This window comes from Leptopilina heterotoma, unplaced genomic scaffold (assembly GCF_015476425.1).
Source record: "Leptopilina heterotoma isolate Lh14 unplaced genomic scaffold, ASM1547642v1 Lhet_325, whole genome shotgun sequence".
Lineage (NCBI taxonomy): Eukaryota > Metazoa > Arthropoda > Insecta > Hymenoptera > Figitidae > Leptopilina > Leptopilina heterotoma.
Window position 1 is genome coordinate 896058 of NW_025111019.1, and position 18607 is coordinate 914664.

The 18607-nt window shown below is 22.7% G+C and overlaps 2 protein-coding genes across 11 annotated transcripts in view; one reads left to right on the forward strand and one right to left on the reverse strand.

Annotated features, from left to right (window-relative positions):
• The window catches only part of LOC122504861 (protein still life, isoforms C/SIF type 2), a 56357-nt gene extending 47831 nt beyond the window's left edge, over positions 1-8526 (forward strand). For 4 of the 10 annotated variants that reach the window (XM_043616165.1, XM_043616171.1, XM_043616167.1 and 1 more), the window contains exons 23-29: positions 33-212; positions 351-469; positions 654-830; positions 1341-1528; positions 2491-2870; positions 4405-4641; positions 6805-8524. In XM_043616165.1, the coding sequence (XP_043472100.1) occupies positions 33-212; positions 351-469; positions 654-830; positions 1341-1528; positions 2491-2870; positions 4405-4641; positions 6805-6983 (1460 nt within the window). In that variant the 3' untranslated portion in view covers positions 6984-8524. Of the gene's footprint in view, positions 1-32; positions 213-350; positions 470-653; positions 831-1340; positions 1529-2490; positions 2871-4404; positions 4642-6804 lie in introns of all 10 variants that reach the window. The other 6 variants (XM_043616168.1, XM_043616169.1, XR_006301869.1 and 3 more) reach the window with 5 other exon arrangements.
• Positions 8527-15040: 6514 nt separating this feature from the next.
• LOC122504865 (ubiquitin carboxyl-terminal hydrolase-like) lies at positions 15041-17867 on the reverse strand. Its single transcript, XM_043616177.1, has 6 exons — positions 17712-17867; positions 17620-17631; positions 16937-17065; positions 16607-16749; positions 15727-15944; positions 15041-15384 (listed from the first exon to the last, which is right to left on the reverse strand). The coding sequence occupies exons 1-6, from the start codon at positions 17757-17759 to the stop codon at positions 15242-15244; spliced, it is 693 nt and encodes a 230-aa protein (XP_043472112.1). The 5' UTR covers positions 17760-17867; the 3' UTR covers positions 15041-15241.
• Positions 17868-18607: the final 740 nt, after the last annotated feature.

The window sequence follows — 18607 nt, forward strand, 5'->3', positions numbered from 1 at the left end:
TGAAATTTGATAAAAAATGGGAAATTTTCCAGATGAAGGAAATCAAGCTCTTCAAGAATTTCTACAAGCTCGAAATCCAAGACAGCAACATTCATCGACTCTGGAATCGTATTTAATTAAACCGATTCAGAGAATTTTAAAATACCCCCTACTTTTGCAACAATTAAGGAATTTAACGGACGAACGCAGCGATGAACACAGACATTTGATTGGTGAGTCTTTTTTTTCTTCTCTTTATTGTTCTTTGAAGTAATTTTTTTCAGCTAAAAACTAATTAAAATAATTTATTAATTTATTATTCAAGATTATTTATAAAGATTTATTTTTATTTATTTAAATGATTTTTACAGAGGCTCTGAAGGGAATGGAAAAAGTTGCCGAACACATCAACGAAATGCAAAGAATTCACGAAGAATATGGAGCAATTTTCGATCATCTCTTTAGACAACATCAAAAATCCTGCAAGCAGGTAAATTGACCTGTGGGAAATTTTATTCTTTTTGAAAAAGAATTTTAAAAATTAAACTTTTTAATTTTTATTTTCCAAGTTCAATTCCATTTTCAATTGAAATTGAAATTGAAATTTAGAATTTTGGATGTTTTTTAATTTATAGAAAAACAGTTTTTATTTATTTGTCATTATTTTCCTTTAGCCAATTGACCTGAGTCCAGGAGATTTACTTTATTACGGAGGCGTCGAGTGGCTGAATATTTCCGATTTCCTTGGGAAAATTAAAAAAGGCCTCGAACTTCATGCGATGTGTTTCGTTTTTAAGTCTGCGGTGGTTTTCCTCTGCAAGGAAAGACTGAGGCAAAAGAAGAAGTTAATGGTGAGGGAAAAAAGTTCTTTTATTCTTTGTTTTCTATTATTTTTAGCAAATATTTTTTCGTACTTTTTCTTTTTCTTCTTATTTCGACGAAAAATTCCTATTAAATTTATCATTTTGTTCATTTAGTTCAAAATTTACTCGAAAATTGTCGAATTTCGTCAAATTTTGCCTTTTTTGAATTTTTCTTTAGAAAAAAACAAAAAAGATAAAAAATGAATTTTTTGTAAGGAAAATTAATTAAATTTTGCTATTTTGAATCTTTTCTGTAGAAAAAAAACGAAATAGATAAAAAAATAAATTTTTTGTAAGAAAAATAAATTTAACTTTGCGATTTTGAATCTTTTCTGTAGAAAAAAAAGAAAAAAAGGCAAAATAAATTTTTTGTAAATAAAGAGATTTAAATTTTGCGATTTTGAATTTTTTCTGTGAAAAAAAAAGAAAAACGGCAACAGTAAATTTTTGTAAATGAAGAGAATCGTGAATTGTGGTGAATAATTATAAAATTTCCAGGGCGTATCAACGAAAGCGAATGCGAGCGAAGTGGAGATAATTCGCTATCAAGTCTTAATTCCGGTGACGGAAGTTCAAGTTCGAGCGAGTTCCGCAAAAGACATGGAGTCGCACTTCCTCTGGGAATTGATTCACCTGAGGAGTCAATTGCAAAGGCGCTCGGAGAAAGTCTACGTTCTGTCTAATAGGTATTTTCCTCTGAAATTAATCGCTTTTCTATTTTTTTTCTACCTTAATAATAAATTTTCTTTTTACTGTATTAAATTTTCTTTTACAAAAAAGAGAAAATTATTCGTTAAAAAAGAGAATTATTTGTAAAAAAGAAAATTATTCGTAAAAAAAGAAAATTATTCGTAAAAAAGAGAATTATTCGTAGAAAGCAGAAATTTATTTGTAGAATAAAGAAGCCTTCGTAAAAAGACTAATTTCTTTGTAGAAAAAAGAAATCTATTCGTAGAAAACGAAAATTTGTTCGTAAAAAAAAGAATTCGCAAAAAGAATAATTTATTGGTAGAAAAAAAATCTATTCGTAAAAAACAAAAATTTGTTCGTAGAAAAAAAGTCTATTCGCAAAAAGAATAATTTATTTGTAGAAAAAAATCTATTTGTTGAAAAATGAAACTTATTCGTAGAAAAGAATTGTAGAAGAAAAATTTATTTGTAGAAAAAAGAATGAAACTTATTCGTAGAAAAAAAAATTGTAGAAAATGAAAATCTATTCGTGGAAAAAAGAACTTTGGTTGTAAAACAAATAAATCTATTCGTAAAAAAAGAAATTTGTTCGCAAAAAAAAAAGTTAGTAGAAAAAAGAAATTTGTCTGTAGAAAGAAAAAAGTTAGTAGAAAAAAGAAATTTGATTGCAGAAAAAAGAAATCTATTCGTAGAAAAATGAAATTTGTTTGTAGAAAGAAAAAAAATTAGTAGAAAAAAGAAATTTGTTTGTAGAAAAAATAAATCTACTCGTAGAAAAAAGAATTTTGTTTATAGAAAGAAAAAAAGTTAGTAGAAAAAAGTAATTTGTTTATAGAAAGAAAAAAGTTGGTAGAAAAAAAGAAATTTGTTTGTAGAAAAAAGAAATTTGTTTGTAGAAAGAAGAAAGTTTGTAGAAAAAAGATTATTTTAGAAATGAAACACATTTTCTCTGTTGCAGCACGACGGAATTTAGAAACGCGTTTTTGAAGACAATTCGCCAGATAATAAGAGAGTCGGTGAGGAATATGAGTATACCGTCAACGAAGCCGCACTTGACACAACCGCCAATGACAATTGGACCGCGAATGTCGACTGGACACGTGGAGAAATTTGACAAGAGTCAACTTCAAGGGCAAAATGGAACAATTATTGCCATCACAACCGGGACGTTGTCGAAGAAGAAAATGTCGGGAAACTCCCATCACGTCAGGAGGAAATACAGTCAATCGAGGGCCGCCGATCGCGAGAGCGTCGAGGATAAGGAGGCCGAGGACAATGTGAATTCCGCTCAACAACAGACGTTCCGCTCAAGGAGCAAAACGATCAGCGATACTTCTGGTTAGCAATCGCTCTCTTCTTCATTATTATTATTATTATTTCCTTAATTATTATTATTTACTTTTAATTTTATTTACTTTTCCACTTTATTTCGCTAAATTGCTTATTTGAGGTTCACATTTTGTAATTTTGTTATTTCTTTTTCTGATGAATTTTTATTTCAAGCAACAAATTCTCTAAGGAAATGAAAATTGAGACAAAAAACGAATCAAAAGTGTTGCCTCGCAACACTTTTGATTCGTTTTTTGTCTCAATTTTAATAGTCTTGAAAAATCTAGAAAAATATAAAAGAATTAATAGGAAAATAAATAAAAATAATAAAAGGAATTAGAATAATTAAAAGAATTTAAGAAATTAGAGAATTAAAGAATTAGAAACTTAAAAAAATTAAAGAATTAGAGAATTAAATACTTAAAAAATCAAAGAATTGAAGAATTAGCGAATTAGAAAGTTAGAGAAATACAGAATTAAAAAATTAAGAAACTAAAGAATAAGAGTCTTAAAGAATTAAAAATATACAGAATTGAAGAATTAAGAAATTAGAAAGTTAGAGATTTAAAAAATTAGGAAACTAAAGAATTAGAGAATTAAAAAACTAAAGTATTAGAGAATTAAAAAAAATTGAAGAATTAGATAATTAGAGAATAAAAATATTAAGAAACTAAAGAATTGAAAAATTAAGGAATTAGAAAATTAAAAAAAAAGAATTGAAGAATTGGACAATTACAGAATCAAAATATTAAGAAACTAAAGAATTATGGAATTAGAGAATTAAAAAATTGAAAAATTAAAGAATTAAAGAATTAAAAAAAAGAAACTAAAGAATTGAAGAATTAAAGAATAAGAGAATTAGCGAATTAAAGAATAAAAAAAAAGAATAAAAAAAATTAAGGAATTAGATAATTGAAAAATTAAGAAATTAGAGAATTGGAGAATTAAAGAATTAAGAATCTAAAGAATTAAGGAATTAGAGAATTTGAGAATTAAAGAATAAAAAATTAAAGAATTAGACAAGTAAAAAATTAAGAAACTAAAGAATTGTAGAATTAAGAAATTAGAAAATTAGAGAATTAAAAAATTAAAAAATTAAGAAACTAAAGAATTGAAGAATTAAAGAATTAAAGAATAAAAAAATTAAAAATTGAAAAATTAGAGAATTAAAAAATTAAGAAACTAAAGAATTGAAGAATTAAGGAATTAGAGAATTATAAAGAATAAAAAAAATAAAGAATTAAAAAATTAAAGAATTAGAAAATTAGAGAATTAAAAAATTAAGAAACTAAAGAATTGAAGAATTAAGAAATTAAAAAATTAAAAAATTAGATAATTAAAGAATAAAAAAATAAAGATTAGAAAAATTGGAGAATTAAAAAATTGAAGAATCGAAAAATTAAAGAATTGGAAAATTAAAGAAATAGAAAATTAGAGAATTATAAAATTATGAAACTAAAGAATCGAAGAATTAGGGAATTAGAAAATTAGAGAATTAAGAGATATTGAAAGAAGGATAAGAATGGTACTAAATGGAAAGAAGAAAATGCATTTGCAGGTGAAGTGAAAGTTGAAATGGACTCCGGAACCAAGTCCGAGGGCGAGGAGGACTCGCAGGCTTACGCGGCGGAGAAAAAGGCAAATTTGGGACGGACGCCTAATCATTTAACTTTGAGTACTACCTCAACTATTTCCGCTGGAAGTACCGGAAGTCAAGCGCGACTTATTCAGTCATCCCATCAGCCGGAAAATTATCAACCCGCTACTGTCAAGGAACTCGGTATTCAATTTATTATTCTCGTCAACTAAATTCCTTTTATGTTTAAATATTAATCTTTATTTCATTTTTTTTTCTTTTTTATTATTATTCAACTCTTTTCTTTTCCTGTTCTCACCTAAAAAATTTCAAAAATACAATTGCAATATTTGGAAATAATCAATTGTTATTTAATTTCTTATTGTTTATTATTTTTTTTTATTTAAATTTATTTATTTATTATTTATTTATTTTTATCTCCTAGAAATTTATTTTAATTTTTTTTTTCAAATAATGGAGTTTTTTTCAATAATTTTAATTGAAAATTTTGAAAGGTTTTTCAATTTCAATTTAAAATGAAAAACTTCTGTCAAGTTTTTTAAATTATCGTGTTTTTTAATAATTGAAATGGAAATTTTTTTGATTATTTAATTTTATTAAAATTTTTTAGAAAATGTAATTAAATTCTTCTCAGAATTACATTACAATTTTTTTATTTTATTTTATTCCTTGGAAATTATTGCATTCCTGAGTAAAATTTATTAAGTATTTTTAAAAAATAATTAAATTGTTTTCAAGAATTTATTCAAATTTTAAAAAATAATTGAAATCTTTCAAAAAATTTAATGAAAAATTAAAAAAAATAATTGAATTTTTTCCTAGAAATTTTATTAAAATTTTTAAAAATAATTGAATTCCTCCGAAACATTTTATTATATATAAAAATAATTGAATTCTTTTGAAGAATTTTCTCAATTACAAAAATAATTGAATTTTTGCCAAGAATTTTACAATTTATAAGAATAATCTAATTGTTTCGAAGAATTTTATATGAATTCATGAAAGTAATTGAATTTCTCAGATGAATTTTATATTATTTACAAAAATAATTGAATTCTTGCCAAGAATTTTGGAATTTATAAAATTAATTAAATTGTTTCGAAGAATTTTATATCAGAATTGAATTTTTATTAATAACTCTTGAAAATAATTGAATTTAAATAATATTTTTAAAAATAATTGTATTTTTTCGAGAAATTTTATTAAAATTGTATTGAAAATAATTGAATTCCTACGAGAAATTTTATTATTTATAAAAATATGTGAATTCCTCCAAAGAATGTTATTTATGAGAATAATTGAATTGTTTTGAAAGAATTTTATTAAAAGTTTCGATAATAATTGAATTTCTTTGTAGAATTTTGTTATTTATGAAAATAATTGAATTCCTCCAAAGAATTTTATCAAAATTGTTGAAAATAATTTAAATTTTGATTTTAATTCAAAAATTAATGTTTATTTATTTGAAAAAATAAATTTTTTTAATTTACCAAATAATAATAAATGGAATACCGCGTTTCGCGAGCGTGTCATTTATACTGTAATAAATAATAAGCATTTAAATACCTATTACAATTGAAATCTTTCTGAAAATAATTGAATTCCCGAAAGTAATTTTTAAAAAAAATAAATAATTTTTTATTTTTGTCAAATTTTTTTTTTTTTTTTAAATGTTAATCTTATTAAAATAAATTTGAATTTTTGTTTAATTGTTTTTCAAATTTTACATTTTATTTTTTTATTTTGAAAAATTATATTGAAACATCGTATTTTTGAAAAGTGCTAAATAAATATTTTTGGAAAATTATTGAAATTTGGAAAAATATTTGATTTGAAGATATTATTATTAGCATTGTCCTGTTTATTACTTAAATAAATAAATTAGGAGAATAAGGAAATAAGTTTTATAGGGAAATACGTAATAAAATTTTGTTACTTTTGAAAATTCAGTCACTTTTTTTGCACTTTTAATCGACTAAGACGAGTTTTTTTTAGTCATCAGATTTATTCTTTTTTTTACTATTCTACTACTTATTAACTACTTTTATACTATTTTTTACTAATTTTTGTATTACTTTTATTATTATTTTTTTCTATTTTTTTACTACTTTTGTTAATATATTTTACTACTTTTTTATTACTTTTTTTTACTATTTTTTTTTACTAATTTTTTTACTTCTTTTTTTTTGCTATTTTTTCAACTACTTTTTTACTCCTTTTTTTACTATTTTTTTTACTACTTTTTGAAGTATTAAAGCTACTTTTCGCTACTTTTTTCAATTATTATTATTATTAATTAACTATAGTGCAAAAAGTGAGAATTCTAAATTTTCTTTTTTTTTTCAGGTTCGCCAATTTGGAAGCCACGAGAATTGCCCTCGCTGGGCGAAGCAACAACTTTGCCGCGAAAGGGAAAATCGAACAGCGAATTTGCTGACATGAGTTCGACGCACAGCGCCTCTAGAAAGTCACTCGTAGAAATCAACAATTGTGCTCAACAATCCAACTTTAATAATCACGTCTAAGTTTAAATAATCGATTTCTTAAAATTACTTATTAAATATTAAACAAAACAAAAAAAAAAGGAAAAACAATTAATATATAATTATATAATCAAGAGGAACCTCGATCTGCTTAAATGCAGGGAATTATCAACGTAAATCCTAAATTTAAACAAAACAACCAAAAAAAGAAAAGAGAAAAAAACTGTAAAGAAAAAAAAAGAAATTTAACAGAGGACTTGAAGAAAAAAGTGGATGTGTTGTTGGCTGTTCGAGCTAAACGAATTTTTCTCATTTCGTCCGGAAAAACTCATTTTTGGCAAATGATCATTTTTTGTAAGTATGTTTTTTTTTAATTTTGAATGTCAAAAAAAAAATTGTCTCTCTAGATTTCTTTCACGGGTGGAATTTTTTTCTTAATTCGATTCTTCTTCTTTCCTTTCTTTTTTTTCTTTGGATTTTTTTTCTTTTCGGAAAAAGAGAAAATCGTTTTCCGAAGAAAAACTAAATTTATTAAATTTGCAAAAAAGAAAAATATAATGAAAGGAAAGAATTGAAAAAAAATCAGAAGGAAAAAGAAACGAAGTGAGAAAGAAATTGAAAAAAGGGAAAAATTTGTCTACAGGGAAAATAGATTTCTTTGCCCCTTGAAAAATTTTTCATGCTTTTAAAAATAAAGCAAGAAAAAAAATTAATTTAATTTAATTAATTGGTTTATAATTTTAATATTTTAATTAATTAATTTCTAATTTTCAAATTTAACAAATTTAATAAATTTTGTTACTTTTTGTTTGAAAGGAATTTCGCCGACGCGGATTGAGAAAAAGAAAAAAATATCGAGCTTTCTTTGCAATTTTTTACCGACTAGTGATTTCCCTTTTTTCTCGTCTCAAAGAAAATTTTATCAAATCCTCAAAAAAAAAAAAATAAACAAATAAATAAAGCAAAAAAAGAGAAAAGAAAGAAATCTAAAAAAATTCAAAATTCAAAATGTAATTTTTACAACAAATTTTTCTATTTTAAAACCTTTGTTTCTCTTTCATATTTTTTATTCCTTTTGAAATTTTTCAAGATTTCTTTCTTTTTCTCGTCGATAAAATCTAGTTTCTCCTCTAAACGTATTAAAAAAGAGAAAAAGAGAGAGAGAGGGAAAGAAAGATAGTTAGATAGATAGTTAAATTAGAACGAAGAAAAAAAAGAGAGAAATGCGGAAAAGAAAAAAAAAGAAAATAGGAGAGAGAATGAGAGAATGAATGGTGTAGTAGACAAAAAAAAGAGAGAAAAAAAATTAATTAATTAATCGCTATCACAAAAAAAATAAAATTGAAATCGTAATTCCTGTACTTTTTCGGAAAAATTATAATATTCTTTAGGATTTGAATACTATCATCTTTATAAAACAGAAAATTTAAATTCCTTTAGCGCGAAGAGCAACGGAAAATAATCAAGTTTGTATATATAATGAAATTTTTATCCATTTTGGGAATTTTTTCGGGAAAAGAATTTTTTTCAACTTTACACGGGAAAATTTTAATATTTAATCACAACGTTTTTTTTTAATTATAAATATTTTATTTCTAATTTTTTTTGTAACTTTTACTTGCTTTTTTGTTTCCTAAATTTTTTAAATAATTTTTCTTTTCAAATATTTTCAAATTTTCAAATTAGTTTATTGAAAATCATTGAATTCTTGAAAATTATTTATCAAAAAATTTGAAAATAATTGAATTCCTACGAAGAATTTTATTATTTATAAAAAAATAATTGAATTGTTTCGAGAAAATGGAATTGAAATTGTATTGAAAATAATTTAATTCTTAGCAAGATTTTTATTAAATTTCTTTTAAATAATTTGATTGTTTTAAAGAATTTATTTCAATTTTCTTTAAAATAATGTATTTTTTAAAAATAATTTTTAGTGAAAATTTTGAAAATAATTGAATTGTTATTTACAAAAATATTTGAATTCTTGACAAGAATTTCACGATTTATAAAAATAATTGAATTGTTTCAGAGGATTTTTTATCAGAATTTGTTGAAAATAATAATTGAATTTTTCTTAAAACTCTTGAAAATAATTGAATTTAAATAATCTTTTTAAAAATAATTGTATTTTTTCAAGAAACTTTATTAAAAATTTTGAAAATAATGATTTTTTACAAGAATTTCATCAAAATTGTTAAAAATAATTGAATTTATATGAAAATCCTTGAAAAGAATCGAATATTTTTAAAAATAATTGTATTCTTTCGAGAAATTTTATTAAAATTTTATTGAGAATAATTGAATTGCTCTAAAGAATTTTATTATTTATGAGAATTTTAAAATTCTCGCGAAAATTTAATTAATATTATTAGTATTATTTAATATTATTTATTTATTGTATTTATTTACTGAATTTATTTATTGTATTTATTTATTGCATTTATTTTTTGCATTTATTTATTGCATTTATTTATTACATTTATTTATTGCATTTATTTATTTATTTTTTTTATTTACTTATTTATTTCAATTATCAAATAACAAAAAAATATTTCCTCCAAATAAGAGTAAAAAAAAAAATCTTTTCCCACTATTTTCTCATTTTATTGAAAACTTGACTCTTGCAATTTTGACAACTTAATTCGAAAATGGAAGAATCGACGAATAAAAATTAATAAATCCATTGATAAATTTTCTCACCGAATTTTCCAAATCTTTTTATTTATTTTTTTTTTGTTATTTTATTTAAAAGGAAATTAAATTACACTTTATACATTCTTCTCTTAAAAATAGAAAAAATTGTACATTTTTTAAAATCTAATTCGGTGAATTCGGTGAGAAATTTGATCGGATAATTTTATTGAAAATGTCATTCGAAAATTTATACCTACGTTTTTCTGAATGAAGGGGGAAAAAAGTTTCAAGAATGTTGGAATCGAGTATAGAATATTTGTATAAGCTATAGTTAATAAACAATCAATTATTGCGTGTCGTAAAAACCAAATTTCGCCGTGGAGTTTGTGTACACAAAAAAGAAAAATATGAAAGTCACTTGAAAAGAAAACGTAATTTTTTAAATTAGAGAAAAAAAATACAGTTGCAAAAAAAAACTTTTTTTTTTTTGTATAAAATTAAAAAAATGAAATTTTGGTAATTTCAAGCTCGAAAAATGGGACATTTTTATTTTTAAAATTACTTTTCAACAAAAAAACAAGAAGTGAAAATAACTACATAAAAATAATTATAAAACAAAAACGCTTGAAATTCGTTTTTCAATATTTTCTGACATTTGCCAAACAAACAAATAAATAAATAAAGACAAAAAAATGTATAACAAAATAATTGAAAAATGGTGTGATTTTTTCAATTAGCTTTCAAAAAAATTCTTTTAAAAAAACTCAAATTTCACTCGTTTTAATTACATATGGACGACAATTGAATATTTAATAATTTTATTATGTATAAATATTTATTATTTTTATTTTTATTACTATTATCAGTATTATTATTATTATCATTATTGTTGTTGTACTTTTTTTTATTTTGTTATTGTTATTTATTTATTTATTCTATTTTAAACTTTTTTCTATGTCTGTTGAAGTTTATCAACTTTTTATAATTTCAATAATTAATTTTAATAATTTTAATTACTATCAAGTATTATTTATTATAATAAAACGTTACTATAATAATAACAACGTAATAATCTTTTTGTTTATTAAACAAAAATGGGAAATTGTTATTTATTATTTGTTAATAATTAGTTAACAATTTTGTTATGAATTAATTTATTAATTAGTTAATATTTTTGTGATAAATTAATTTATTAATTAGTTAACACTTGTGCTATGATTTGATTTATTAATTTAATTTTTTAATATTAATTAATATTATAAATTATATAATTAATTATTACATTATTAATTTAATTTTGTATATGATATTAAAAACGAAATATTTATTTATGGAAAGTTATTTAAGTCTTAAACAAAATTTTTGATTTACTGCTGTAAATTGAAGCTTTGAATATATGTAAAATAATTATTAACGAGAATATATTTAAGAAAATAGTCGATTGTCGTCTGTAATGTTAATTAAAAATCGTTATTTTGATTAAAACAAAAAAAAAACAATTTGTGCAAATTAGAGAGAAAGTAATATTGATGAATTTATATAGAGAAGAATAATAATTACGACCGAAATACATGATATAAAGATAATATAAATGAATAAATAAATAAATAAATAAATCTATATATATATATATATTATATAAATATATATATTATAAATAAAATAATGAAAAAAAATATATACACGTACTCAAAGTAACGATGTTATAATTAGAATTTTATGCACGCATTGCATTACAAAAAAAAAGAAATTCATATTGAAAATCGATTTTATTGGTAGATCTTTAAAAAATCTGAATCACTCTAAATATTTTGAATTTAAAATAATTTATGAAAATATGTACTTCCAATTTTGTTTTTGTATAAGAATTTCATTTCGTTTGAATTTTATTGAAAAAATATTGCGAGTGATTAATTTATCTCGAAAATTCTGCTTTTGAGAAAATCGAAACTATTTTTTTTTTTTTTGGTTGTTAATATTAATTTTACTTTCAATAAATTCATAGCAATTTTTGTTAATAGGTAATTTTATCACTAATTAACAATTTATTTTTTTAACAATCAATTCAATTCTTTACTAATTAATAAATAATTTTTCTATTAATTAGTAATTAATTTTGTTACCAATTAATAAGTTTGCTACTAATTAATAATTTTGTTACTAATTACTTTTTTTACTAAATAATTTTACTATTAATTAATAAATAACTTCGTTACTAATTAATAATTAATTACTCGATCAATTAGTTTTTGTTTTTCAATTAGTTTTCGAAGTAAAATTAATTAATGGACCAATTAATTCTTATTTTTTAATTAAAATTAATTAGTAATTAATCAATTAGTTCTTTTTTTAATTAAAATTAATTAATTGATTAATTAACTATTACTTTTTAATTAAAATTAATCGATCAATTATTTATTACCTAGTTTATAATTTTTTTTCAATTTTCAATTCAAATTTTTTCATTTTTTATTTAAATTTTTCTCAATTGTAGAATTTTTCTCTATCGAGAGATAATAAATCGATAAATATTAAAAATGCAAAATTGCAAACTTAGACGTGCAAAAGAAGAATTAAAAAAAAAAGATTGAAAAAAACGAAACGAAGTAAATATATATTTAAGACCTGACAGCGAATTGTAAACACACCAAGATCCAAGAATTATAATTAATTAATAATTAAAGAAAAAAAAATGAGAAATCCTTAAACGAGAGTGAGAGAAAGAGAGACCTTGCGAGAAATGAAATTATTAACTGAGGAACTTCCGTTGCTCCAGTCATTGCATTTATCTAACTGTATAAATTTTATAAGCAGAAATTCTGTCGAGATTCCACCCTCGTGCACAGTTTTCATTTTTCTTTTTTTTTGAGACAACGCGTAAGTTAAAAATTTACAATTTTAATTTTTCTTCTTTAAAAATCAACAAAAAAAATCTAATCTCTTTATTTAAATTAAATTTTACGAAGAGATTTTTAGTTTATTAATTAATTTTAATTTTTCGAATAGATAAAAAATATTTTTATTTATTAAAAAAAATATTTAATTTTTGTCATTTATGGAAAACTGTGCACGTAGGCAGATTCCAATAGTTGGCCTAGTATCGAGTTTTCAATGTTTTCCCGAAGAGTTACAAATAAACAATTTATTGAATACATTATACTATATTGAGCGTCGATCATTGACATTCTTCTAGAAATTTTATTGACGATATATAAATGAAAAAAAAACAAAGAAAATAATAAAAAAAATACTTTATCGCTATCGTTGAAAATGTATATTTGCATATTTACATTGTCGAAAGGTATTTCAATGAAAACGGGGTGTGAAAATAATTGTAGAATAAAAATTTTAAACCGGTTGCTAAAAAAACTTCCACAATACAGATTTATATACAGAAAATAATTTATTTTCAAGGACCTTAATTTTTGTCAAATACTGTTTGTTAATACTTAATTGTGACCTTAAGGTCCAAATAATAATTACAAGAAAGCTCTTTGTTAATAGAATTGTTTCTCTATTTCATTGGCGAATGCATTTTCGTTGTGAACACAGCTCATCAGGACTAAAACAATATATACATAAAGAGATAAATACAAAATATATTCAATATATTAAAAGAATTTTCTAATCAATTTTTCTATTTTGGTAAATTTTCATTTTCACAGTTCATAATTTATTTTTAATGGAAAAGTTGCTTATTTTCGAAAAAGAAACAAAAAAAAAATGTGACTCTAAAGAAAGGAGAAAGAAAGACGAATTATTTTGAGGTTATGTTTGTTGGTTTTATCTTAAGACCTTGTGGACAATGGAACCTCTAAAGGCCAATGCACAATAGTTTCGCGAAAATGGTCCTAGACATTGAAATTGAAAATCAAAACTTTACAATGAGATAGAAAAGGACGAATAATCTCTATCCTTTTCTCTCTCATTAGTAAATATTACAATTTTCAATTTGCGTTGAAAATCGCGAACGTGAATCATGAGATAGAAAAGGAGACAAATATCTCTGTCCTTTTCTATCGCATGCTTCTCATTCGCGAACGTAAAACATAAGTTAGAAAAGGATAGAGATATATTTGTGTCCTTTTCTATCGAATGCTTGTTCGCGAACCTATTGTGCATTGGCCTTTACATGAGAGAAAAAAAGATAGAAAAATAACAAACATAACCTGAAATTTTTTGCATCAGTAAAATGTGAGTAAAATTTATTCCGCGAAAAAAGTTAAATATACCTTTAAAATCAGAGAAAAATTTTTTATTTTTACTTGACTGAGAAATTTTTTGAGCAACCACAAGATGAGAGTGAAAGTGATGAATGCAATGGGAAACAAAAAAGACAAAAAAAGAAATTGGAAAAAAATATATTATCAAAAAATATATAAATATGGATGTTAGTGGACAAAAAAATTGAGTGAACGAATTGAGAAAGCAAAGAAGAGGAAGAGGGAGAAAAATTCTCTCGAACCCTCAAGATATATAAATGTGAGAAGAAATATTGTAATCGCGTTAAGTGAAAGATCGCGTTAAATGAAGATAAGTTTAGCTAGTCCTATGATATAGCTACACACATATACATACACGTAAATAAATATTAAAAAAAAATATATGATGACACAATGTGTGCGCTTTCTCAGTTTAAAAAAAAACCATCAAAAAAAAAAAAAGAAATACCCGTCTCGCAAATTTTTTCATATTTCTTTCTTATTATATTACAGAAAAAGAAATTTTTAAAAGCATTGAAGAAAAACAAAAGAAATGCAAAGATATACGAATGTATAATTATTGATTGTAACGACGATTAATTATTAAGCTATATACTTATTGTTATATTGTTCCTCGGTTAAAGCGGAGACGTTTGAGTGGAGGTGATCTATTTGTACAATCATTGCGACATTAAAGTATGATTATTCATTATTGAAATTTGTGGTGAGTTTTATTTATTCTTATGGGTCGTTTACAAGTCTATGCTTGGATGAGTTTCACCCCCTCTTCTTTTTTTTATAGGTTTTGTAATCGAACTACCCAGCGCTGATCGAAGATCGAACAAAGGAACAAGTCGAGTCGACGGATGACAGAAGTTGATGTCAATTTTGAATCTTTTGTTAATTATCAGTGAGAGACTATAAAGTGACGGTAAATATCAACATTTCGGAAAAAGGTGTTTTTTTTTAAATCTGAGCTATATTTATCAAATTCCAGTTCTACTGGCAGAAATAGAACATAATGTGGTTTTTTAACTGAACATAACCTTTCAATTATAGAATTAGAATTTTTTTATTTGTTCAAGGAAACTATGAGAAAAATTCTTACAAAGCAGCATATAATTAAAAAAAATAATACAAATAATAAATGGAATAAATAATAGAAGTAATAATAATGAATAGAGTAATTTACCAAAAAGACTAAACGGTCAATTGATCAAATATACAGTAACAATAGTATAATATAAAATTCATACAAAGTTTATAAATGCAAAGTTTTTTATTTGCAGAAAGCAAAATTACATTATTTGATGAGAAAAAAAAAGATTTGTGTAACATTTTTGTTAACAGTATAAAAAATATTTGTTTTTGCAAAACTTAAAGTACTTTATTTTTGCAATAGTCCCAGAGTAGTTCATATATATTTATTTATATATAATATATAAATAGATTTCCTTTTTTTTAATCTGGTGTAAGTGCAACCATCGTAAAACCCATTTCGTCTGGATTCCGTTGCATATACTCTTTGCAAACACGCGCAGCGTCCTCTAAAAATGTAGAGGGACTAGAAACCCCGTGGTTGATAGGACCGTCTCTTCGTCCGTCTGTAAAATATTTAAATTTAAATTAGTATCAAGAAATTAATTTAAACTTAAATTTTATTAAATTAATAAAAATCATAAATTAGTAAAAAAAAAAATTAATTATAGTAAATTCTTTAACGTCCGAGTGGTTTTAATAATAAGACAAAAAAACGAAGACATTCAGACAAAGATTCCTTTAATGTTACTCCAACGTTTAGTATGTGGGACTCCCGCATACTAAACGTTAGAGTAACATTAAAGGAATCTTTGTCCGAATGTCTTCGTTTTTTTGGCTTATTAAAAAAAAAAAATTAAATTAAAATAAAAAGTAAAGAAAAAAATCAATCTAATGCAGTTTTTTACCCAATTCGTAAATGTGGCCATCTTTTTCTATGAATGCCACAAAGTGATGATAAACTCTTGCATTTTCATTGGGCGCCTCAGTCTGACCCTCTTGAGCCAATTCTTTGTGAGTATCGGCAATGTCTCCAGCTTGCATTAAACGATCTCCGCGTTCAAATGGCGATAAATCTTTCGTTTCCTCTATAAACGATTTTAAAAATCCGTCTTCTAGTTCTAGTCTGAAAAAAAGTTTAACTCGAGTTAGAAAATATGAATAATTTGCTAACAAACAAATTGTAATTTGTAGTTTCTCTTTTTTGCCAAAATTATTATTAAAAAAATTATTTCATCACTATTTCTTCAAATTTCATAAAATCTTTTAAAAATAATTGAAATTTGATAAAATCTTTTCAAATAATTGAAAAATAATTGAAATTTGCTAAAATTCTATGAAAAATAATTTAAATTTGGTAAAATCATTGAAAAATAATTGAAATTTAACAAAATCTTTTAAAATAATTGAAATTTGATAAAATCTTTTTAAATAATTGAAATTTGCGAAAAATATGTGAAAAATAATTGAAATTTGGTGAAATCATTAAAAAATAATTGAAATTTTACAAAATCTTTTAAAATAATTGAAATTTGATAAAATCTTTTTAAATAATTGAAATTTGGTAAAATCATTGGAAAATAATTGTAATTTTACAAAATCTTTTAAAATAATTGAAATTTAATAAAATATTTGAAAAATACAAAAATTATAAAATTTTTTGTTTCTCAAAAAAAAATATTGACTTATTAAACCAAAAATTATGAAAAATAAAATAATTTTTAAATTTTTCTTGCAAAAATAGTCTTGTAAAAATAAAAAAATATTATAAAATTGAAAAAAACTCACTTTTCGGCATTATTCGCCAAACTGTGAATCAAAGCAATTGTTCCACAAGCATTCGAAATGAATTGTTTCAAAAAATAAACATCGGGTGAAACTGTTGAACTTTCTCTCGTTTCACTATCCTCCTTTAATCCACGATCTTTTTCCTAAAATACACAAAAATATTTGCTTTTTATTATTTATTGAAAAATTCGAATAATAATGAAAAGAGAATTATAGAAGGAAAAATATTCTCTAGAGAATAAATATTTAATGTAGAAAAGTATTCTCGAGAGAATAAATATTTAATGTAGAAAAATATATTCTATGCAGAAATATAAAATTTTTTACTACCTGGTCCGAAAGTGGATATAATAAAATCATGGCTAGAACTGGTTTTGTCAGAATAGCCAATAAATCTGGTTCCAAACCGTAGACATCGACGATATTCCATTTCGTTGGTACACCAAGTTTATGACACAACTAACAAAAATTATTAATTTGTCAAATTTGATTTTGTTTTTTATTATTTTTTATTAATAAACTACTTTTTATCAATATTTACTTTATTATTATTGTATATTTAATATTTCTTTTTGTTCAACATTATTTATTAAAACATTTGTCTTTGACGTTTCGGTCAAAATTCGAAAAAATAAATTATTGTTTAATTTATTATTTTTATTATCTATTTTATTATCGTTACTATATATTTTAATATTAAATTTTATTATTATTATTTTTGTATTAATAAACATAATATACTCGAATGTTATAAAAAAAGTAATATAAATATTTATATTAATTTCCAAAATTCTACTCAAAAATAATAGTAATAAAACTGTCAAATTTTTTGAATTAAATTGCTTGTAATATTAGAGCTGTTTTAATAACAGCATTAACAACACTATTAAAAGTTAATTTTATCAAAAGAAACAAAAATTGATAACAGTATTCATAAAATTTAAAAGATAAAATATTTAAATTCCGAAAGAAGTTTGCTATATATACATTTTTCCAAAGCAAGCAAAACTCACCTTTGTCATAACCTAAAACAAAGAAAAATAGGTTAGTAATTCTTTTTCGCAAATAATAATTGTGTATTTTCGTTAAAATTTGATTTAATTACCTCGGGATTTGATTCTAAAGGTACCCAAGCCATTTTACGTTCTTCCATTTTTTAATTCTGCACTTTATTATTTCCGAAACACAAGAAATTAAAAATCACTTCTCGTAACATATAAAACGCGTCAAGCCGGCAGCCGCGTTTCTATAAGCGGGATTCGAGAGAAGCGTGAGGAAGCATAATCAGCATAATATGTGATATATATAGATATATGTATAGCTATAGCGAGAGATATTCACGAGAATATTCTAAGAAAGAACAATTTCCAGAGAAATATTACAATTTATAAATTCTTTATTTAATTCTTCACTAATTACTAAAGTCAATTAATCAAAACTTGAATAATTTTGCTTAATAGATATTTATATACGTCTACTTATTCTTATTTAAATCACATAATTTATTTATAAATAAATAAATAAATAAATAATTAAAATAAATATAAATAAATAAGTAATTAAATTTAATCAAGAAAAAATAAATTTGAAAAAATTTCAACTAGTTTCCGAATAAATTTCTCAAAATTACAACTATAACCCTTTCAAACTTAAATTATTTTCTACAATTTTTAACTAAACTTCAGCTCTGAATCAATTATCTAAAATTAATTTTTAATATATATTTCCAAAAGTTCTTAGAAAATTCAATTATTTAAATACAAAAATTCAATTTTTCATAATAATTGAAAATGTGAATTTTTCATTTTATAAAGATATAAAGGTAGAATATTATATTTTCAAAAATTTTAATAAAGAATTTCTTATTATTTTTTATAAAAATATTTTTAAATAATTTTTAAAAGACCTTACCTACAATTATAAACAATTAAAAAATGCCCAAAAAATTGAAATTTGGTAAAATCTTTAAAAAATAATTGAAATTTCATAAAATCTTTTCAA